Source organism: Schistocerca cancellata, chromosome 1 (genome assembly GCF_023864275.1).
Source record: "Schistocerca cancellata isolate TAMUIC-IGC-003103 chromosome 1, iqSchCanc2.1, whole genome shotgun sequence".
Lineage (NCBI taxonomy): Eukaryota > Metazoa > Arthropoda > Insecta > Orthoptera > Acrididae > Schistocerca > Schistocerca cancellata.
In genome coordinates, this window is record NC_064626.1 from 468,138,042 (window position 1) to 468,162,767 (window position 24,726).

The 24,726-nt window shown below is 39.2% G+C and overlaps 1 protein-coding gene across 1 annotated transcript in view; it reads right to left on the reverse strand.

Annotated features, from left to right (window-relative positions):
• The window catches only part of LOC126177063 (ubiquitin carboxyl-terminal hydrolase 34), a 479,314-nt gene that overhangs the window by 85,282 nt on the left and 369,306 nt on the right, over positions 1-24,726 (reverse strand). Inside the window, exons 39-42 of the mRNA XM_049924303.1 lie at positions 17,945-18,127; positions 17,453-17,599; positions 10,959-11,211; positions 7,652-7,905 (exon numbers count right to left, since the gene is read on the reverse strand). Of these exons, the coding sequence (XP_049780260.1) occupies positions 7,652-7,905; positions 10,959-11,211; positions 17,453-17,599; positions 17,945-18,127 (837 nt within the window). The remainder of the gene's footprint in view (positions 1-7,651; positions 7,906-10,958; positions 11,212-17,452; positions 17,600-17,944; positions 18,128-24,726) is intronic.

A 24,726-nucleotide genomic window follows, 5' to 3' on the forward strand; every position in this document is an offset into this window, starting at 1 on the left:
AGGTTTTAAATTGTAAGACATTTCCAAGGGCAGATGTGGACTCTGACCACAATCTATTGGTTACGAACTATAGATTAAAACTGAAGAAACTGCAAAACGGTGGGAATTTAATGAGAAGGGGACTTGGATAAACTGAAAGAACCATAGGTTGTAGCGAGATTCAGATAGAGCATTAGATTGGCAAGAATGGGGGAAAGAAATACAGTAGAAGAAGAATGGGTAGCTCTGAGAGATTAATTAGTGAAGGCAGCAGAGGATCAAGTACGTAAAAAGACAAGTGCTGGTAGAAATCCTTGGGTAACAGAAAAGATATTGAATTTAATTTATGAAAGGACAATATATAAAAATGCAGTAAATGAAGCAGGCAAAAGTGAATACAAATGTCTCAAAAATGAGATCGACAGAAAGTGCAAAAATGGATAAGCAGGGATTGATACAGAACAATTGTTAAGGATGTAGAGGCATATATCGCTAGGAGTAAGATAAATAATGCCTACAGGAAAATTAAAGAGACCTTTGGAGAAAAGAGAACCACTTGTATGAATATCAAGAGCTTGGATGGAAAACCAGTTCTAAGCAAAGAAGCGAAGGCAGAAAGGTCAAAGGAGTATACAGTGTGTCCCATTTATCTTAACCACCCTAAGTAACTGTCTGTCCAGATGCAAATTACAAAATGTTTCCAGAAAATGTTCTTTAGCCATCAGTGGGACATCAATCAGCATGACTGCCTTCGTTGTAGCTTTGTTTTTCACAAAGATATGAACAGCGGAATGACTTTTTTAAATTGCACCCGGTATTTTTTTATTCAGTAATTCATTTCTTCTCCTAAGGACCTATTCAAAAATGTATCACAGTGTACTATTCACTGAAACTCAATGTTATTAATTACATAACACAACATTGACTTGGAGCCCAGGATCACAAACTTGTCCACTTGCTGGAGTTGTCAGAAAACAAATGAAAACCAAATAAAAACATAACACAAAATTGTCTTTGACATTCCTGTACCATTGCCCAGGAGTAGAACATTCAAAGGTGACCCTGGACACCAATACACTGGTGCACTCATTGAATGAAAGACTTATTTACTGCTTCCAGTGTTGCCTGCTGAAGAGAATTACAAGCAAGCATGATACATTCCTGCTGGTCCTCTGGAGTTATTGGAATATTGCGATAGACAACGTCTTTAATGCATTCCCAAAGAAAACGGTCCAGGGGATTGAAATCAGGAGACCTAGCAGGCCAAGTGACTGTTCCTCCTCAACCAATCCATCTGGCAGGATACTTTTGAGTCAGAACACGACGTGCACGTAAGGCATTATGTGCTGGATATCCATCATGCTGATGCCACATAAGCATTCTGGTTCTTAGTGGCACTTCACCCAGATGAGGAGGAAGAATTCATCTGAGGAAGTTGGCATAAGCTGAGCCGTTTAGTCTACCATTGCTGAAATAAGGGCCAATAATTGTAGCACCAAGCATCCCACACTAGGCATTAACCCTCCACTGACACTGATGTTCCACCTGTCTAAGCCATCATGGGTTGTCACTGGACCAATAATGTTTGTTTCTAGTATTTACCTGTCCTTTGTTTGAGAAAGAACATTCATTGGTAAATAGAAATTGGAGAAGAAGTTCGGGTTGGTGAGGATTTGCTCCTCTTTCCACTGACAGAACACTACACAATTCTGGAAATCATTCCCATGCAATTCTTGACGTAGGTGTACATGGTAAGGATGGAACCAGTGACGTGTAAGAATACAGTGTACACTGGTTTTAGGAATGCCAACCTCATGTTCAAGCTGTCATGTGCTAACACGTGGATTCATAGCAATCGAAGCGATAACAGTAGCTTCGGCAAATTCATCTGTGCAAGTGCTACGACAATTGCATTGTCATGGGTTGAATCTTTCCGTTTCCTGAAGCGTCGCAACAAGACGAGAAAATGTTCATTGGGAAGGTGGGTTCCTGTCAGGATATTGCTCTCTGTACAGTTCCGCTGCCTGCGTAGCATTTCGCCTACCTTCAACAACAATAATAATAAAAGAAACGTTATGTCAATGCAGTTTGTAGGAAGGACAGCCTTTACTGTATGCGTACTTTACACAACAGTATTTAAAAGGACTAAACTATGGTACTAAATGTACCTGTACATAAGAAAACAATCAGCACGTGGATGTGTTCCATTACCCCGAGTACCTGCACTAAGCGCAGGGAGCGTCAACATCAATGTTGTTTTATGTAATTAATGATGATGATGTTTGGTTGGGGGGGGGGGGGGGCTCAACTGCACGGTTATCAGCGCACTTACAAATTCCCAACCTCTGCTCAGTCCAATCTCACCCCTTTGAGGAATGATGATGAAATGATGAGGACAACACAAACACCCAGTCATCTCAAGGCATTATGTAATTAATAACTTTGTGTTTCAGTGAATGGTACACTGTGATACATTTTTGAATATGTCTTTAGGGGAGAAAATGAATTACCAAATAAAAAATCCAGGGTGCCATTTAAAAAAGTCACACCGCTGTTCATATCCTTGTAAAAAAAACAAAGCTACAACGAACGCAATCATGCTGATTGATGTCCACCTGACGGCTAAAGAACATTTGCTTGAAACATTTTGTAATTTGCATCTGGACAAACAGTTATTTAGGGTGGTCAAGATAAATGGGACACCCCATATAGAGGGTCTGCACAAGGGTGATGTACTTGAGGGCAATATTACGGAAATGGAAGAGGACGTAGATGAAGATTAAATGGGAGATATGATACAGTGTGAAGAATTTGACAGAGCACGGGAAGACTTAAGTCGAAACACGGCCCCAGGAGTAGACAACATTCCATTACAACTACTGATAGCCTTGGGAGAGCCAGCTCTGACAAAACTCTACCATCTGTGAGAAAGATGTATGAGACAGGTGAACTACCCTCAGACTTCAAGAGGAAAATAATTATTCCAATACCAAAGAAAGCAGGTGTTGACAGATGTGAAAATAACCAAACTATCAGTTTAATGAGTCATGGCTGCAAAATACGGACACAAATTCTTTACAGATGAATGGAAAAACTGGTAGAAGCCGACCTTGGGGAAGATCAGTTTGGATTTCGTAAAAATGCTGGCACACATGAGGCAATGCTGACCCTATGACTTATCTTAGAAAATAGATTAAGGAAAGACAAACCTATGTTTCTCGCATTTATAGGCTTATAGGAAGCTTTTGACAATGTTGACTAGAATAGTCCCTTTCAAATTCTGAAGGTTGCAGGGGTCAAATATAGGTAGTGAAAGGCTATTTACAATATGTACAGAAACCAGATGGCAGTTATAAGAGCTCAGGAGCATGAAAGGGAAGCAGTGGTTGGGAAGGGAGTGAGACAGGGTTGTAGCCTATCTCCAATGTTATTCAATCTGGATATTGATAAAGTAGTAAAGGAAACAAAAGAAAAATTCGGAGTAGGAATTAACATCCATGGAGAAGAAATAAAAACTTTGAGGTTTGTCAATGACATTGTAATTCTTTCAGAGACAGCAAAGGACCTGTAAGAGCAGTTGAACAGAATGCAGAGTGTCTTGAAAGGAGGATATAAGATGAACATCAACAAAAGCAAAACAAGGATAATGGAATGTAGTCGAATTAAATCAAGTGATGCTGAAAGAATTACATTAGGAAATGAGACACTTAAAGTAGTAGATGAGTTTTGCTATTTTGGGAGCAAAATAACTGATGATGGTCGAAGTAGAGAGGACATAAAATGCAGACTGGCGATGGCAAGGAAAGTTTTTCTGAAGAGAAAGTTGTTAACATTCAGTATAGATTTAAGTATCAGGATGTCTTTTCTGAAAGTATTTGTGTGGAGTGTAGCCATGTATGGAACTGAAACATGGACGATAAATAGTTTAGACAAGAAGAGAATAGAAGTTTTCGAAATGTAATGCTACAAAAGAATACTGTAGATTACATGGGTAGATCAGCTAATTAATGAGGAGGTACTGCATAGAATTGGGGAGAAGAGGAATTTGTGGCACAACTTGACTAGAAGAAGGGATCAGTTGGTAGGACACATTCCGAGGTATCAAGGGATCATCAATTTAGTATTGTAGGGAAGCATGGAGGGTAAAAAATGTGGAGGGATACCAAGGCATGCATACACTAAACAGATTCAGAAGGATGTAGGTTGCAGTAGAAGCTCAGAGGTGAAGAAGCTTGGACAGGATGGAGTAGCACGGAGAGCTGCATCAAACCAGTCTCTGGACTGAAGACCACAACAACAACATGTGTATGGTTTTTACTGTATGCCTGTATTGTATTGTGCTTCGTTTCACTGTGATTTAGAAAATTCTGATACCCGAAAAGAAAAAAACTGTTTGCCTAGTGACAATCCTTTGCATTGGGTTGTGCTGCTAGACAGTGAGGCATGGAAGTTACCACACAGAACCCATGAGTTTTAGGAGCAGGAGAAAGAATACACAAGGATTCATGGGCAGCCATCAGTTTATTCTGATAAAGTTTTGAAACAAACATCAAAAGCTCTTGGAATTAGAGCAATACTAGTTGTAAGCAAGGGAGAATTATTGCAAAAGCTGAAAGACGCAGGTGTGATCTCTTACAATTCAGAGCCTTCTGGATCAGACAATATATTTATAGTGATGCCTGGAAAGAAGAAAAAGCAGCCTCACCCTGTCATTGACTTAGATGCTTAAAACGCTAGATGAACACAAAGCTCTGTTTGAAAAGGCGCATACTGTTATGGCCTGAAACACATTCTTGTAAAAATTGTGGGCAAAGACATTGATTTGGTTTGTGATGCTGACCATGAAGACTGTTTTGACACTGATTAGGACAACAGTGATGTTAGCAAGCAAGATGGATTTGCACAATCGTCGCTATGAAATGGTGAGTGATAGGCTACAAATATTGGTTATTTATTGCATCACTGTCATTATAAAATGTAGATCAAGAAGTTAAAGTGTCTGTTATTTTTATTTTGTAAACTATGTACCGTTTTGTTTTCAAGATATAGGTCATCATCAAATGCTTTTTTCTCTATTTCTTTGCTGCATTATCGAAAGCGTGTCTTTGTTATGATTACGTCTACATTATTATGCACTTGTTAATTTACAGCCATTGTGGTAGCAAGTCAAAAACAAACTCTTATATATACTATTATTGCTCAGTAGCTTACATTTACGAGATTGAACAGAAAACTGTATTGTCTGCTATGTGTGGGCTGCTGTTGAAACATTGCTAGTGAAATATAGCCAACCTAATTAGACATAATGCGAACTGCCAAATGCAATGTTTTGACGGCACAGGTACACTATGTGATCAAAAGTATCCTAACACCTGGCTGAAAATGACTTACAAGTTTGTGGCACCGTCAATCGCTAATGCTGGAATTCAATATGGTATTGGCCCACTCTTAACCTTGACGACAACTTCCACACTCGCATAGATTCAATCAGGTGCTGGAAGGGTTCTTGGGGAATGGCAGCCCATTCTTCAGGGAGTGCTGCACTAAGGAGAAGGTATCAATGTTGGTCGGTGAGGTCTGGCATGAAGTCGGCGTTCCAAACCATCCCAAAGGTGTTCTATAGGATTCAGGTCAGGACTCTGTGCATGCCAGTCCATTACAGGGATGTTACTGTTGTGTAAACACTCCCCCACAGGCAGTGCATTATGAACAGGTGCTCAATCGCGTTGAAAGATGCAATCACTATCCCCAAACTGCTCTTCAACAGTGGAAAGCAGGAAGGTGCTTAAAACATCAATGTAGGCCTGTGTTGTGATAGTGCCATGCAAAACAACAAGGGATGCAAGCCCCCTCCATTGAAAACATGATCACAACATAACACCACCACCTCCGAATTTTACTGTTGGCACTACACAAGCTGGCAGATGACGCTCACCGGGCATTCGTGATACCAACACCCTGTCATCGGAGATCGCCATATTGTGTACCGTGATTCATCACTCCACACAACGTTTTACAACTGTTAAATCGTCCAATGTTTACGCTACTTACATCAATGGAGGCATCATTTGGCATTCACCGGCGTCATGTGTGGCTTATGAGCAGCCGCTCGACCATGAAATTCAAGTTTTCTCACCTCCTGCTTAACTGTCTTAGTACTTGCAGTGGATCCTGATGCAGTTTGGAATTCCTGTGTGATGATCTGGGCAGATGTCTGCCTATTACACATTACAATCCTCTTCATCTGTTGACAGTCTCTGTCAGTCAACAAACGAGGTCAGCCTGTACGCTTTTGTGCTATAGGTGTCCCTTCAAATTTCCACTTCACTATCACATTGGAAACAGTGGACCTAGGTATGTTTATGAGAGTGGAAACCTCAAGTACAGACATATGACACAAGTAACAGCCAATCACCTGACTACGTCCAAAGTCTGTGAGTGTTGCTCTCTCACAATGTTTAATGACTACTGAGGTCGCTGATATGGAGTACCTGGCAGTGGGTGGCAGCACAACGCACCTAATATGAAAAACATATGTTTTTGAGGGTGCTTGGATACTTTTGATCACATAGGGTATAATGCACTCTGATAGTCATTCCGTTTGTCACAAAGAATTGCAATTTTGAGGATTTACATGCCTGCCAATGACGTGTGTGTGTGTGTACAAAGTTACATAATACCTGGCCAAGTCTTCTGGGGGCTTCACTTTTTTGTCAGCCAGTATACATTGTTCACTACAGTATGTGATCAGTTGCCGCTATTTCAATTTGATGGTACAGCTGTTGTCTCAAATGGACAAACCATGAAATCTTTAAGCTGATTAGCCAACAATACTTTCAAATGGACATTTCAAATTAAAGAAAGTATTCCTGGTTGAAATTTCAGATGCCCAAGCAGCTAAGGAAGATAACTGTCAACCCAGGCAAAGACATACATACTTGAACACGCCTAAAGCAATGGGGTTGGAAGATGCCCTAGAGGCTGCTTAGTAACAAATATTTCTTTTCAGTGACCACACTACTCATTGGCCCACAATTCGCCATGACATTGAGTATTTTTCTATCACCAACACCATTATTTAAATAGAGATTTATGCCATCCTTGCAATCCAGGTGGGTAGGGAATGATCTCCTCTCTCCAAAACCTGAAAACATTCTACTATCCTATCATGTCTAAGTAGTATGACCAAGAGTTTACAATATTATACACATTTACTAGTTCCAAGGCCCAGAACTCACAAGACTAGCAAAGTTTCATTAACCTGCTTTACAAATTACTTTGTTGTTTAATGCATGTTTAGCCTCCTCATCCATTAAGTACTTTACTGATTCCTGAATGAATTAATGTACTTAAATTTTTGTGCAGCATTTAACTTCCACTATTTCAAAAGAGCTTAATTTAAATGAATTTAACTATACCGAATGGTATGGTATGGTTTTAGTGTAGGTTTTATGAACAGCAACTAGGTTCACTAAATTGTAGACACTGGAAAATAAGTAAACTGATCACAAGAAATGAATTCTACAATAGGCATTGTCAGTCTGCATAAACGTATTATACAATAACATGTCATACGTGTCATAAGAGGAAGACAAACAGATTTCTCTTTTGTGCAACCAACATTTTTTTCATCATTTATTAAAAATAGTGGGAAAGCATCAAATGAACAAACCATGAGTTTTTCTGTACGGCTGGTGCAGCAGTACGTAAGTACAGCGAAATATGCAGTTAGCTTCATGGCTCCATGAGTCTGGATGTCAGTGTAGTGCCGAGCAGGTTTCAACAGCCTCAGAAGCAAATTATAGATCTGATGTATTACAACTTGAGCCTCAGGACAAACAGGAACATCCTTGTAAGGCGATCTTGTTCGATAACCTTGACGAAAGTGAGGGTTTGGAACTAAAGAAACCAGTAAATATGCTGCAGCTGAAAAAAGGAAAACATCTTATCTCATATTTTCTCCCAACAATTCTATTTTACGTTATAGTCATTAGTGTCAAGCATTGTGCAATTTAAACTGGGATTACATGGGCAAGCCAAGTGGACAATGGTAGTCTTCCTACAGTTGACACACTGCATCAAAATACACTTAAATGAGGGCTATTCATTCACTAACTGACTTAAAGGAAAACACACAATTTTTTATATACAAACTTTACTTACATGTTGACATTACTTCTCCTCACAGTCACCACCCAGATTTAAACATCTGTCATACCATGACACCAAATTCTTCATCCCTTCATCGAAGAATGGTACCACCTAGTGTTTCATCCACTTGTTCACAGAATCATTGAGCTCATTGTTGGTCATGAAATGTGTGGAGCCCTACAGGACTTCATCAGGAAGAGATTAAAGTCACTTCATGCCAAGCCGAGACTATACTGAGGATGTTGAAATTTCTGCTAGTCAAAGAGTCTTGACTTTTCCTTCATTTGAATCACAGTATGGGCTCACACATAGTTAGCAGGGAATGAGTGCTCTGTTCATCATCCCACAGCATTTGTTCAGAATTGACCATAAGTGTTTTGGAAGAGTCTTGCAGTAAATCCATGACATCACTGGATGCTCATGCTTTACTCTCATGAAATCTGTTGTCAAAATTCCTCTGTGATGCCAGAAAAAACTGTAACCATCATTTTGAAGTCTGACAGCACCTGCTTGAATTTTCTGGGCTTCTTGGGATTACTGGGAGAATGAGGGTGGACTGTCCCTTAGTTTCAGAATTCACATACTGCACCCATGTCTCATTTGCAGTCACTATTCTGTAAAGAAATTCCTCCCCTCCTTGTTATAGCACTGAAGGAATGTCAACAATGCCAAACCCATTCTTCCAGTTTTGTAGAGATCAGTTAAAACATTTTGGTACCCACCATGCACAAAACTTATGGTAATGTAACATTGTGTGACAATATTAAAGAGGGTTCCGCTTCATATCTGAGACACACCTTCAGAAAGTTTGGAAACTATGCATATGAGATGTGGTTCCCAATTTTGTCAACATGAAGTTCATCAGTCGCATCCAAATGCCTTTCTCGACCACTTTCATCATACACACCGGTACGAACAGCCTTGAATTTTCTGCACCACTCCCCACAACTCTTATTGCTCATAACATCATCCCATACCCACAACATTTTCAGTGAGTAATCTTAGGTGACACTGACTCTTTATGCTAGTAGGAAGTGAATTACAGAATGTATCTCGTAACTCGTGGGAGACATGGTGCAACACAACCTTCAAAGTCTCCTTTTCCTACCATGCAAGTGCCATGAAGTGACAAGCATTTACTTATTTTTAACAGCTAACAGGAGGTAATTTATGAATAGCTCTCGTATATAAATGTGCCCTTGAGAATGTGGTAGCCGTAACATTTTGAGTAACATCAGGCAATATCACCTTTCTCAACTACCTATTATGAAGTTCTTTTAATTACCCTGTATCACCTTAGACATCCACATAGCTCATAGATTTTTATTTTTACTATCATTATTTTTAAATAATTGCATGGCCATTGCAAACAATTTTTATGTGATTGCATTCAGTACAAATGGCCAAATTCAAAAAAATCTGTGTATTAAAAATTGAGATGTCAGTGCATAAAAAATTGTTACTTCCTGATATGCTGTAGAAAATGATTAAATAACAATCTAATTGAAGTCAAAATTGTGGTTATGGCAAAGTATACCTTGTATCCATGTAATGATTTTCTGATTTTATATGGTGAGATGTCTCCAACAACCCATGTGGTACTGATGTATTGCACTGACTTGCCTGCCCTGCAGTAACATCAAAATGAAAATTCACTCGAGATTCAAATGACCTGTCCTTTTCTTCTAATCTTACTCAACCTATGCCTTTCTCCTCCCTGATGGGGGATCTAATAACTCTGGAAGCTAGGATAATTTCCTATACTTTTCCACATATTTTTGTCGGAAGTACTCGATATTTTTAATCCTGAGGATAAGTAACAACCAACAATTCTCTCTCATAATTTTTTATTGTAATTAATGTTTCAACAACAAAAAATACAAATCACACACTTAAAAAGAATCTAAGTGTTCTGTGCATGAATATAATGAAAATAATAATAACAATAATAATGCTGTGAGTGAGACTCTAGAATCTGAATTAAGGAAACACAAACAGCAACCTAGTCAGTTGTGATGGAAAATTAGTTTATGTGTGTTTGGAGAGCAAATGAAGAATTATTCAGACAAGTGCTGTACATGAGAGAATTTCTCCAAAGAAATTTTGGTGTCAGAACATAACATTAGTATGTCTAGCTTAATGCAGAAACTAGCAGAATCATGTTATTTTGCAGACGATTTTTTTTTTCTTTAAATTTTAAAGATGTATAGTTTCCTGTTTTTAGAAGCAATAATTTTGCTAGCATGCCTAGCTGTTGTACTGCACAACATTGCAAAATCCTAAAATATGACATCTGATTATTAGATTACACAATATGATGAGTTCAAATCCTCCCTCAACCAACAGAACATACGAATACAAAAATTAATGATACACCATTTCTTACAATAATAATACATCCTGCTATTCTAAATGGAGAATTTGAGGTCTTTCATCAAAGTAACTGACATTTTTATAACTGAGGGATACCGCATTTGCAGGAAACAATGTCAGGCAAGTGAATCAGCTTAGGATGGTGAATTCTAATGGATGAACAGTCATATATACTAGAGAAAACTGGAGGAACAAAAATTAATTATGTACAGTTTTTAGTCAAGAAACAAACAGTTGAAAGCGAAATACAGCATGTCATAACTGTAGTTGTTATGGAAAAAAATAATGAAGCCAGAGTACTATAAATAAAATTTAAATTTGGAAGAATCATTTTTCAAATACATAAATAACTGATATGAAAGAAGGTAGTAATCAACCCCCTTACATTTGTATGTGTGTTTACTAAAAGTTTTTTTTTTTTTCATAAAAAGAAGTCGCCTATGATTTATACGAACCAGAGCGAACACGCTGGTTATTGTGTCCAAGAAGAAAATGTTCAACCCAGGTATCCATACTCTGAAGCACCCAAGTGTGAACAGTTTTATTGCGAGGAGCTTGAACTGCAAGCCAATCCAGTGCACTCTGCGCACAGAACTCAGCAACTTCCCAGATATGCTGCAATATTAGCTGAGTGAAAGGTGGCAGGCCTGTCATGCCACTAGTTGTCTCTATAAGAAGAGTTAAGATCTTGAAGAATGGTTGGCACAACTGTGAAAACAAAATACAATTACAACATACTTACATATTTCCAGTGAATAGTACACAATTATTTACAACAAAAATAAATATGAGTTTTGCTACATAATAATATACAGGGTGAAAAGTATTTAAACTGACAAACTCTGGGAGGTTGTTGGGGACATCAAAATACATTTTCCCCTAATGTCATTTTCTCCTATGAGGATTATTTAAACCGGTGGAGGCCATATTACACTCTTCAGTTGTTAGAGGCTGTATTACAATCTTCAGTTGTTAGAGGGCATATTATGTTCTTGAGTTGTAGGCAACTGCTGTCCACCAGTGTAGCAGTGCATTGTCTCTGTTTACTGATGGAGTGATACACCTGGAATGAGTACACTGATATGGTTGGTGCGCACTACGTGGCCCACAACAACGGACAAGCTGCACAGTGGGTTTATCAACAACAATACCCAAATCGCTGTATCCCGCATCATACGACCTTTGCTGCTGTGTACCAATGTCTGTGTGAGACCAGGTCATTTAGCAGATCACCTGGACAGGGACGCCCTTGCACGGTAAGAATGCTGCAATTTGAGGAAGCTGTCTTGCAACATGTAGAACGGGATCCTTCAATCACCACTCGTACAATTTCATTTAACATGGGGACAAATCAGACGAATGTAAGAACAGTCCTTCGAGAGCATTTGTTATGTCCATTTCACTTACAGTGGGTCCACAACCTGGAACCAGTTGATTATCCACCCAGAGCACAGTTTTCGCAGTGGTACTTGGAACAGTGTGAAATGCATCCTACATTTCCACCCTCTGTGCTGTTTACCGATGAAGCAACGTTCGGGTGTGATGGAGTTTCAACATGCACAATTCGCATGTTTGGAGAGAGGATAACCCACATGCCACAGTTACCAGCGCTCATCAAGTGCGGTTCTTCGTTAATGTGTTGGTCAGTGTTGTTGGGGACTGTTTAATTGGGCCGTATCTGCTACCTAGGCTATTAAATGGCAGGCACTATTACAATATTCTCGCCAGAGCATTGCCAGAATTGCTGGAAGACGTCCCGCTTCCTACAAGACAACGCATGTGGTTCCAACATGACGAGGTGCCGGCGCATTTCAGTCATCATGTGCGTCAATTCCTGGACCGACGGTTCCCAGAAATGTGGATTGGCAGAGGTGGTCCTGTACCATGGCCTGCTCGATCCCCAGATACGTCCCCTCCGGACTTTTTTGTGTGGGGATAGATGCACAACCTTGTTTACGCAACTCCTGTTGCACCAGAAGAGGATCTGGTTGCCCGGATAGTAGCAGCAGCAGCAGAAGAAACAATTCAGGATACTCCTGGGGTTTTTGGCCATATGACAGAACACGATCCGACGGTGTAACCTTTGTTTACGTGTCAACGGAGGCATTTTTGAAAATCTACTGTAACTGAAATTGGGTTGTGTTAATGTGTTGTCTCTTGGTCATAAAAAAATGGAAAAGTATTTGTTGGTTTAATTAATTTGCCGCCAGGGAAATCTTCCTCTACTGGTTTAAATACTCCTCATAGGAAAAAATGACATTAGGGAAAAATATTTGTTTTCATGTCCCCTACAGCCCCCAGAGTTTGTCAGTTTAAATACTTTTCACCCTGTAGAATATATGGTCCATATTTATGTTAAGGTCTCTCTCCCTCTCTCTCCATTTTTTATGAATAATCCTTTTAAACAACCTGGAACTGAACAGTTACTGAACTAATGCATGATAAATTGCAACTAGGTAACTTGTTTTCTGCTTTATAAACAGGCAAAGCAAACAATTTAATACTTTTGCAGCCCTAACTGAAGTAGTGAAACTTATATTTGGTGTGTGTGTGTGTGTGTGTGTGTGTGTGTGTGTGTGTGTGTGTGTGTGCGTGTGTGTGCGGGTGCGTGTGCAATGGGGGGGGGGGGGGGGGGGGTGTAGATTAGAAGATAAACAACAGTTACTGTGTTAAAGATTTACAAGATCATTTTCCTTGAATTCAATTAGTATAGGTTGCATAAAAGTTGGGTTTTTCCTGGACAGACACAATACTTGCATTTTATTTTATTACAGAATGTCTTAATTGCTCCCCATGAACCATGGACCTTGCCGTTGGTGGGGAGGCTTGCGTGCCTCAGCGATACAGACAGCCGTACCGTAGGTACAACCACAACGGAGGGGTATCTGTTGAGAGGCCAGACAAACGTGTGGTTCCTGAAGAGGGGCAGCAGCCTTTTCAGTAGTTGCAAGGGCAACAGTCTGGATGATTGACTGATCTGGCCTTGTAACAATAACCAAAACGGCCTTGCTGTACTGGTACTGCGAACGGCTGAAAGCAAGGGGAAACTACGGCCGTAATTTTTCCCGAGGGCATGCAGCTTTACTGTATGATTAAATGATGATGGCGTCCTCTTGGGTAAAATATTCCGGAGGTAAAATAGTCCCCCATTCGGATCTCCGGGCGGGGACTACTCAAGAGGATGTCGTTATCAGGAAAAAGAAAACTGGCGTTCTACAGATCGGAGTGTGGAATGTCAGATCCCTTAATCGGGCAGGTAGGTTAGAAAATTTAAAAAGGGAAATGGATAGGTTAAAGTTAGATATAGTGGGAATTAGTGAAGTTCGGTGGCAGGAGGAACAAGACTTCTGGTCAGGTGACTACAGGGTTATAAACACAAAGTCAAATAGGGGTAATGCAGGAGTAGGTTTAATAATGAATAGGAAAATAGGAATGCGGGTAAGCTACTACAAACAGCATAGTGAACGCATTATTGTGGCCAAGATAGATACAAAGCCCACACCTACTACAGTAGTACAAGTTTATATGCCAACTAGCTCTGCAGATGACGAAGAAATTGAAGAAATGTATGATGAAATAAAAGAAATTATTCAGATAGTGAAGGGAGACGAAAATTTAATAGTCATGGGTGACTGGAATTCGAGTGTAGGAAAAGGGAGAGAAGGAAACGTAGTAGGTGAATATGGATTGGGGCTAAGAAATGAAAGAGGAAGCCGCCTGGTAGAATTTTGCACAGAGCACAACTTAATCATAGCTAACACTTGGTTTAAGAATCATGATAGAAGGTTGTATACATGGAAGAAGCCTGGAGATACTAAAAGGTATCAGATAGATTATATAATGGTAAGACAGAGATTTAGGAACCAGGTTTTAAATTGTAAGACATTTCCAGGGGCAGATTTGGACTCTGACCACAATCTATTGGTTATGACCTGTAGATTAAAACTGAAGAAACTGCAAAAAGGTGGGAATTTAAGGAGATGGGACCTGGATAAACTGAAAGAACCAGAGGTTGTACAGAGTTTCAGGGAGAGCATAAGGGAACAATTGACAGGAATGGGGGAAAGAAATACAGTAGAAGAAGAATGGGTAGCTTTGAGGGATGAAGTAGTGAAGGCAGCAGAGGATCAAGTAGGTAAAAAGACGAGGGCTAGTAGAAATCCTTGGGTAACAGAAGAAATATTAAATTAATTGATGAAAGGAGAAAATATAAAAATGCAGTAAATGAAGCAGGCAAAAAAGAATACAAACGTCTCAAAAATGAGATCGACAGGAAGTGCAAAATGGCTAAGCAGGGATGGCTAGAGGACAAATGTAAGGATGTAGAGGCTTATCTCACTAGGGGTAAGATAGATACTGCCTACAGGAAAATTAAAGAGACCTTTGGAGATAAGAGAACCACTTGTATGAACATCAAGAGCTCAGATGGAAACCCAGTTCTAAGCAAAGAAGGGAAAGCAGAAAGGTGGAAGGAGTATATAGAGGGTCTATACAAGGGCGATGCACTTGAGGACAATATTATGGAAAGGGAAGAGGATGTAGATGAAGATGAAATGGGAGATACGATACTGCGTGAAGAGTTTGACAGAGCACTGAAAGACCTGAGTCGAAACAAGGCCCCCGGAATAGACAACATTCCATTGGAACTACTGACGGCCTTGGGAGAGCCAGTCCTGACAAAACTCTACCATCTGGTGAGCAAGATGTATGAAACAGGCGAAATACCCTCAGACTTCAAGAAGAATATAATAATTCCAATCCCAAAGAAAGCAGGTGTTGACAGATGTGAAAATTACCGGACAATCAGCTTAATAAGCCACAGCTGCAAAGTACTAACACGAATTCTTTACAGACGAATGGAAAAACTAGTAGAAGCCGACCTCGGGGAAGATCAGTTTGGATTCCGTAGAAATACTGGAACACGTGAGGCAATACTGACCTTACGACTTATCTTAGAAGAAAGATTAAGGAAAGGCAAACCTACATTTCTAGCATTTGTAGACTTAGAGAAAGCTTTTGACAATGTTGACTGGAATACTCTATTTCAAATTCTAAAGGTGGCAGGGGTAAATACAGGGAGCGAAAGGCTATATACAATTTGTACAGAACCAGATGGCAGTTATAAGAGTCGAGGGACATGAAAGGGAAGCAGTGGTTGGGAAGGGAGTAAGACAGGGTTGTAGCCTCTCCCCGATGTTATTCAATCTGTATATTGAGCAAGCAGTAAAGGAAACAAAAGAAAAATTTGGAGTAGGTATTAAAATCCATGGAGAAGAAATAAAAACTTTAAGGTTCGCCGATGACATTGTAATTCTGTCAGAGACAGCAAAGGACTTGGAAGAGCAGTTGAATGGAATGGATGGTGTCTTGAAGGGAGGATATAAGATGAACATCAACAAAAGCAAAACAAGGATAATGGAATGTAGTCGAATTAAGTCGGGTGATGCTGAGGGAATTAGATTAGAAAATGAGACACTTAAAGTAGTAAAGGAGTTTTGCTATTTGGGGAGCAAAATAACTGATGATGGTCGAAGTAGAGAGGATATTAAATGTAGACTAGCAATGGCAAGGAAAGCGTTTCTGAAGAAGAGAAATTTGTTAACATCGAGTATAGATTTAAGTGTCAGGAAGTTGTTTCTGAAAGTATTTGTATGGAGTGTAGCCATGTATGGAAGTGAAACATGGACGGTAAATAGTTTGGACAAGAAGAGAATAGAAGCTTTTGAAATGTGGAGCTACAGAAGAATGCTGAAGATTAGATGGGTAGATCACGTAACTAATGAGGAAGTATTGAATAGGATTGGGGAGAAGAGAAGTTTGTGGCACAACTTGACCAGAAGAAGGGATCGGTTGGTAGGACATGTTCTGAGGCATCAAGGGCTCACCAATTTAGTATTGGAGGGCAGCGTGGAGGGTAAAAATCGTAGGGGGAGACCAAGAGATGAATACACTAAGCAGATTCAGAAAGATGTAGGTTGCAGTAGGTACTGGGAGATGAAGAAGCTTGCACAGGATAGAGTAGCATGGAGAGCTGCATCAAACCAGTCTAAGGACTGAAAACCACAACAACAACAACATGTCTTAATTAAATAATATATGTCTGTTAGGAAGTGATTTTCAGAAATTAAGACCAGTTAAGACATGGAAATTCAAATTAGGCTCTGAGAATCTACCATGTTTTCCCTTAATATACTTCCAGCATCGGCAGCGTGAAACCTTGTTGCTACAATATAAAACACAGTAATCAGTTCCTTGATGAAAACCACCTTTTCGTTTGAAAATACATTTAGTTGAGAGTCAAAATCCTGTAATTTGTTATAGTATCTTGTTTATAATGCTACTTTTCTACCTTATGCCTGAAACAATCATATTCTATTTTGATAGCGTCTGAACTTGTCTATACTCTCAAGAAATCTCATCTCAATGAGAATTTTTAAGTGTTTATGACCATTTAGCCCCTATGCCATGAGTGGCTACTGGTTTCCTTTTCAAGTGATGGTGAAGGTGCTACAATAGATTCATTAAAAATACAACAAAAGTTCAACAAGTTCTCTCATCCATAAAAATTAATAGGAATAAAAGCGAAGAAGCAAACATTTTTAGTGTGTTCAAAACATCAACAGCATCAAACATGAAAACTTATCTTTTGTCTTTAACAGTTAGCTTTGGGGAAATATAATTATCATTCATTTGATTTCTGATGGGGAAGAGACATATCTGACCAAACAAGATTTAACTGACTATATGTAACACAAAAATTACTACAATGAGTTTAAAATGGCACACACAGAAACAGTTAGCGAAGAAATGAATAAAAACTCTTACAATGGTATTAGCACCTGGTTTTTCAATATAGCATGCAAACTTTTAATTGAAGTTATTGACACATGTACTGAAAACATAACTCAAGCAGTTTTAGATACTATTGTTTCCTGATCTTCTACTCTACCTCAGAATGCTTCGTTATGGCCTGGAAAATCATAGCTACAATGTGGACAGCAAGCCTCTCATTCCAGCGGCAGAGAGCATAGATCAGATTTCGTGTCTGGTGGAGGTTAATTGCATCTTTGATCTGCTGATATAGAAATGGAAACCCCTGCACAAAGCCACACATTGAGATTATTATTATTCATGCCACAGAAATGACAGTATCTTATGAAACTCATTTACAATAAGTAATAGCATCTAATGAAACTCATGTACAACAATGAATGAAAAAGCTAGTGAGCAGAAAACACACTGTGTATGATCACTGATCAGCTATGGCAATTAAATATAACAATTTGGTACATTACTAAGTGGTTTGAAATTTCTTTATGGTGCAGTAACATTAATTTTTGAATGTTACACTCCATGATTTTCGGAAAATTAAATCACTGGCACAGTAATGTACATAGCCAGTAAAATCATTTCACACATAAAATGATTAATTAATAATTACCTTTCCACCTGCAATAGCATTTAAATCAGATGTAGACAGCTTTAGCAGATGATCAGAGCCCCTTGACTTTTCTGCAAGTATGGCAACCAAGCTGATCATCTTTTCAAGAGAGGCGGGTTTGTATTTGTCTGTTGGCAATGGTATCACTTCTTCTTCATCTTCCTCTTCACTCACCACTTCCACCTTTTAACAATGAAACAATATTAAAAAATTAATTTACAGTAATTAGACATTAATATGTCTCAACTTCTAAACAAGACAAGGACTACACCAATATCAAAAGGCTTATGAACATATGCACTCCAACATTAAAAGGCCCATTCAAACAATAATAGCTGACATGCTGAATAGGTAGAAAAATGAATAAATTAAAAAAATTCCTATCTCACAACAAGTTCATCTATATACTTGTTAGTCAACACTAAGCAATTTTAATATAATAGAAAATCTTTTATAGAGCCAGCTGTAGAAAATTTATCAGTTATGCAAAGAAGTTCCAACTTCTCCATTTCACTGGATTGTTGAGATACTATCGAGTTTGTGAAGAGTGAATTAGTTTTTATCAGCAGTGGAAATGTTGCAATTGTATTAGAACAATCCAAACGACTTCTTTATCTGTCTGGGTTGGCCTGATACAGCTGCAACATTTCTGCTGCTGCCGAAAACAAATCACCACACGTACTATACTTTGTCGATGAGCAGCATGCATGTGCGTGTGGTGCATGTTAACTGGTGTCAGTGCTCCTGACCCCATTTGCAATTGGTCACGAGTTGATGGTGGCTTCTTTTTCTAGTAATAAAGTCCTAAGTGTTTCTTCATCTACTAGTGAGTTTCCCAGAACCTTCCTGAAGCAACATTTAGGTGTATGTACCACACATTCCCACCAGCCTCCTCACCAAGCCACCTATGGTATAATAAACTATACGAGACACCTTGGTGAATGAAGTGCTGACTTGTCCTCGCACTCCCAAAGAAATGAGCAAAGTCTTTCAGTTCTGTGTTTGCTGTTTGAAACATTTTTGTGTTATCTGAATAAATATTATCTGATAGTCCTCCCTTGCAGTAAATTTTCTGAAGGCCATCAAAAATTTATTCAAGCTCTTACCTAACACAAGTTTGAGGTGGATAGTTCTTGTTGTAGCACATACTTTTGGAACAGGTTTTGGCAAGTTTGACGAGGAGTGGTCCAGTGAAATCTAAGCCTTGTTATTGCAAATGGTTTAATGAATTTAATGCGGTCAGATTGTGGAGGTTCTATCTCACACCTGCGGACACCTCTGTCTATCTTACAAGGAACGCACATATTTATGACACCTTTCACAGTCATTTGTAGTTTGATAAATTGCACAAACTGAGAAGAGTCACTGATATTGCAATTTTTGATTATTGGTTTTCTTCAACCCCCAATAACACAACAGCTGCACCAAAGAAGAACTGTGAATGGTGCAGTGATCCACAACTGAACTGCAATTTTGATGCTGAACATCTCACATTTATTCATCTGGTGAAAAAGTAATTGTAAAGTGTCTAGCACAAGCCTGCTTCACTCCTTCCACAGGCATTACAGTAGACTCAGATTCTCATTCCCAAATCACTGATGACGCAATCTTGCCAGAACCAGCTGCAATTAGAGTCACATTAGAGTAGCTCCAATTAGAGCCACATCAGAACAGCTCCAATTAGAGCCACATACGAATCTATAACCAAAACTCTCTTATGTTATTTGAGACTTGTGCATGAACAACATACTGTTGGAAAGAGCAAACTCTGAGTTTTACATGGTTCCTGCTAGGTAGCAGCAGTGTGCACCCACTTCAGTTCTAGTAAAAATGGTGTCGGGAAACAGGAAGCGTTTTGTCTTCTACATTTTGTGCAATGCAGGTCAAAAATAACTGTTCACTGTGACTTTCATTCTATGTATGGTGTAGATCCTCCTACAGCATAGAGCATTAGACGATGGCATGAACAATTCCAAGAAACAAGATGTTTGTGTAAAGGCAAATTACCAGGCCATCCCTGAGTGTCTGACACTCCGCCATAAAACAGAACACTGTTACAGGAAGAACGTATATCGATATGCTTGAGAACTTTCTTCCCCACAGCTGGAGACTGATTTGAGTTACATCATTTACCAAGAGGATGGGGCACCATCACACCGACACCTGGAAGTGTGGAAATTTTTAAATCAAAGATTTACTGAATGATGGACTGGTCACACTGGACCAAATGATTCAGCCCTACATTACTGGCCTCCAAGGTCACCAGACCTGCCTGTGTGTGATTATTTCTTGTGGGGATTTTTAAAAGATTCTGTTCATGTGCCTTTGTTACCAATAACAATTGCATACCAGCAGCTGTCGAAGCTGTAATTCAAGACATGCTTGGTGCAGTGTGGGAACAATTTGAATACTGAATTGACATATGCTGTGTATCTCAAAGGGGGCATTTTGAACACCTATGAAAAGGTATGAGAAAATTTTTTTTTTGAGTTTCCCATTCAGCAAAAACCAAAAGTCACTGTATATGTTTATTAGTTTCAGAAATATAGATGTGCCAAATCGATGATTTTTTTTTTTTCAAACACACACACACACACACACACACACACACACACACACACACACACTGTATTTCTTTGATTTCCTTAACGACTTGCTCCTGTATAGATTGAATAACACGGGGAATAGGTTAGAACCCTGCATCACTTCCTTCTCGACCATTGCTTCCCTTTCACACCCTTCAATTATAATAGATGCCATCTAGTTTCTGTACAAATTGTAAATAACTTCCTGCCCTTTGTCCTTTATCCCTGCTTTCTTCAGACTTTCAAAGAGTGTATTCCAGTAAACACTGAAAAAACTTTCTCTAAACCTACAAATGTTTTAAAAGTAGGTTTGTATTTCTTTAATCTACTTTCAAATGTGAATGAAAGGGTCAGTATCTCCTCTTGTATGTCTACATTTCTTCATAAAGCAAATTGATCTTCTGCAATGTTGGCTTGTGCCAGTGTTTTCATTCTTCTGTAAGTAAGTCATATCAGTGTTTTGCTAGCATGACTTATTAAACTGATAATTCGGTAATACTCACACCCATTGGCCTTGCCTTATTTGGAATTGGTATTATTACATTCTTTTTGAAGTCTGGAAGTATTTTGCCTGTCTCATATATCTTACACACCAGATAGATTATTTTTTTCTTGGCTAGCTCTCCAAAGGATTCCTATAATTCTAAGGGAATATCATCTATCCCAAGGGCCTTTTTTCCACTTAGGTCTTTCACAAGTCTGTAAATTTCTTCTTACAAAATCACATTTTCCAATTGATCTTCCTCTTCCCTTTCTATAATATTACCTTCAAGCTTATTTCCCTTGCATGGCACTTCATATATATTCCTTCCATTTTTCAGTTTTCCTTTCTTGGCTTAGTACTGGCTTGCTATCTGAGCTCCTGATATTCATACAGCTCCTCCTCTTTTCTCCATAGGTCTCTTTTAATTTTCCCCTTTGGCAGCATCTATCTTTCACCTTGTCATGCATGAATGTTTAGAGTGGTTACAAATATCACAGTTCAGATAACTTAACCAAGCAATAGCCTTTGTAAACATGCCTTCATGAAGTTTTCTGTCCCCTTGTTAATGTGCATTCACTTATAAGATGTTTTGCTTTTTGGTCCATTGCATCACACTCACATTCTGGACAGTGCACAATACCTCTTTCATGAACAGCTGCTTTGCATCTTTGCAGCTGGATGCCTGTATGTATTAAGAGTCAGAGTTTGACAGACATATGTATTATATTTTTGTTCTTGGTCTTCCACAGCCAGTGTCAGCTTGAGTAAAATCATTTTGGTTATTAGGCCAAGTCATTATGAAAAACTGAAACAACTAAAATGTTGCAGTTTCAACTGACTTCTCAGTGATCCTCTTCAGGGCAACAAATTGCTGGATTCAGGTGATGGTCTGCCCCTATACAATGTCTTATTCTGGTAGTCAGGGACTAGAGACATCACTTTCTGGGATAGGACAATTCATAGTAAAGATTGTTATGGACGAGTGGCTGTATGGTAGCTGTGCTATTCTGGCAGGTGATTGATAGGTAATAATGAATCAGCAGCTTGTATTCAAGGATAGTGTTTTCCATCAGCAAGACATTGATGCCACACAGCAGTTTTCTTATGGACATTGGTTTGTACTGTTGAACTCGGGACACAAGCAAATGTTGGTGGCCGAACATATGTGGTCTGATGGAATGGGATCACTGGCAGCCAAATCGATGCTAACTTATAGCCATCATACCTGTTGATGCTGATAGGGCATTTAATTATTTCACTAGCCTCTTATTTTTTGGTGCTGAATCCACAGTTGCTGATCAAGCACTAGAGGTTCTTGAAAATCAGTAGATTGGTGCAATCCTGGTGGTTTTGAGCTGCAGCTGATTTGTTGCCCTAGTCATACATAGCTTCCGTGCTCTGACATGCGAGTTCTGATTGCTCTCGGTTTCACAATATAAACTTCGTCACATTCATATCAAAGCCCATAGATACCTGCTGCATGGAGAGCAACTACAGAATACTTCATTGGGCATCAACAGATCTTGGATCTTCAGGCCACTTGGAATATTGGTTTAATTCTTCTGTGGCATAGTATCTTGCCTACACAGTCACTGATGCTTCTCAAATAAGGTTAGCGAGCAACAGGAAGAGGTTCTTTGTATGTTTTATTTTCACTATACCTCAGTGTTCACAATATGTTTTTGTTAACCTACATCCATTCCCATGAAAAGTTATCCAGATCTTGTTTTATTAAGTTGGCAGTTGTCAGCATCACTAATCAAGCGAGCGAAAGTTGTCTAGCAGCAAACTAGAACATACAGTGTATAAGAAATTGATGCACACCATTAGGTATTTACACATGGAGTTACACCACCACTGAGCACTAAAGAATGCTGTGCTATGAACACAGATAGTGAAAGCTGCACGATAACACTACCTCTGGTACAAGGTAGTGGTTTGTTATTGACTACAAATCACTTGTCCGAATAGCACAGGCAATAACCTACCATAAAGCCATTGCTCAACAGCAATCTTCATTTTAAACTGTCCAATAAGCACCCAGAATGTGGTATCAGTAGCCACATGACAACTGAAAGAAGGCAGAATACAGAAAAAGAACATCACCAGACTCCAGCAGTTAGTCACCCTGAAGCAGACCACTGCAATGTTGGTCAAAAGTCAGCATTTTTGTTTTTCTAATGTCTCATAACGACTTGCCCAATGCCCAAAATGATTTTATTCACATCATATTTGCTGCACTACATTAAATTATTTTGTTCTTTGTTGTACGTTATGTGTCTTACTTTATTTTCCAGACTTGTCCGGCAAATAATTACAATTTTAATCTTCATCATAATCAGTAATTTGACTTTACTGGTAGCTAATAGCTTCCTTTTGACTTTTCCATGCATTAAGGTCTTCAGCCAAAAACACTGATGTTGCTCCTGGATATTCTAATGTCATCTACCCACTTTCCATTAAACCATGATTTCTGTCTTTTATTGTGTATGTAAATTAAGAGCAAAACTTCCTTGGCCCATCTAGTATCCTTCCAGCTGGTCACATGTCTCTCCCATTTACATTTCAAGCAATGGAAACTCCAAGTAGAAATCTCAACAATGTAGGAAAATATAGATTGCTACTTACCATAAAGAAGACACATCAAGTTGCAGACAGGCACAATTAAAAGACATTTACATATAGGTTTCAGACACAGCCTTCATCAGTAACACACACACACACACACACACACACACACACACACACACACAAGCAAGCACACCTCACCCACACGACTGCCAACTTGAGCATCTCAAGTCAGAATGCAGCTATCACATGCGATACAAGCAGGTATCTGGTGGGGAAGTGGAAGGGGAAGGGATAATAGTGTATGAGTGGGAAGAGGCTGTGGCCAGAAGCTTTATGTAAGTGTCTTTTAATTGTGCCTATCTATTACTTGATGCGTCTTCTTTACGGTAAGTAGCAATACGTTTCCATTTCATTGAATTGCAGTCACAATTGCAGATTTTATTCCAGTTTTTTCCATGATACTTGATGCAGAGAAATGGAAAAGAGACAGATGGAAAAGTAAGTGAACTGTTTATCATTAAATTTCCTGGCAGATTCAAACTGTGTTCCGGACTAAGACTCGAACTTGGGACCTTTGCCTTTCACAGCCAAGTGCTCTACCAACCAAGCTATACAAGCACGACTCACAAAACATTCCCATAGCTTCAATTCTGCCAGTACCTCATCTACCTTCCAAATTTCACAGAAGCTCTCCTGCAAAACATCCCCAAGGCTGTGGCTAAGCCACGTCTCTGCAATAAGCTTTCTTCCAGGAGTGCTAGTTCTGCAAGGTTGGCAGGAAAGCTTCTGTGAAGTTTGGAAGGTAGGAGATGAGGAACTGGCAGAATTGAAGCTGTGGATAGGGATCGTGAGTCATGCTTGGACAGCTCAGTTGGTAGACCACTTGCCCACGAAAGGCAAAGGGGCCAAGTTCAAGTTTTGGTCTGCCGCACAGTTTTAATCTGCCACAAAGTTTCGTATAAGTGCACACCCCGCTGCAGAGTGAAAGTTTCATTCTGGAACTGTTTATTATTTTATTTTATTTATTTATACATCAAGTTCCATAGGACCAAATTGAGGAGCAAATCTCCAAGGTCAAGGGATGTGTCTGTATGAAAATTATAACAAAAAGTAATAACAGATAAGAATAAAATGTTTATGAA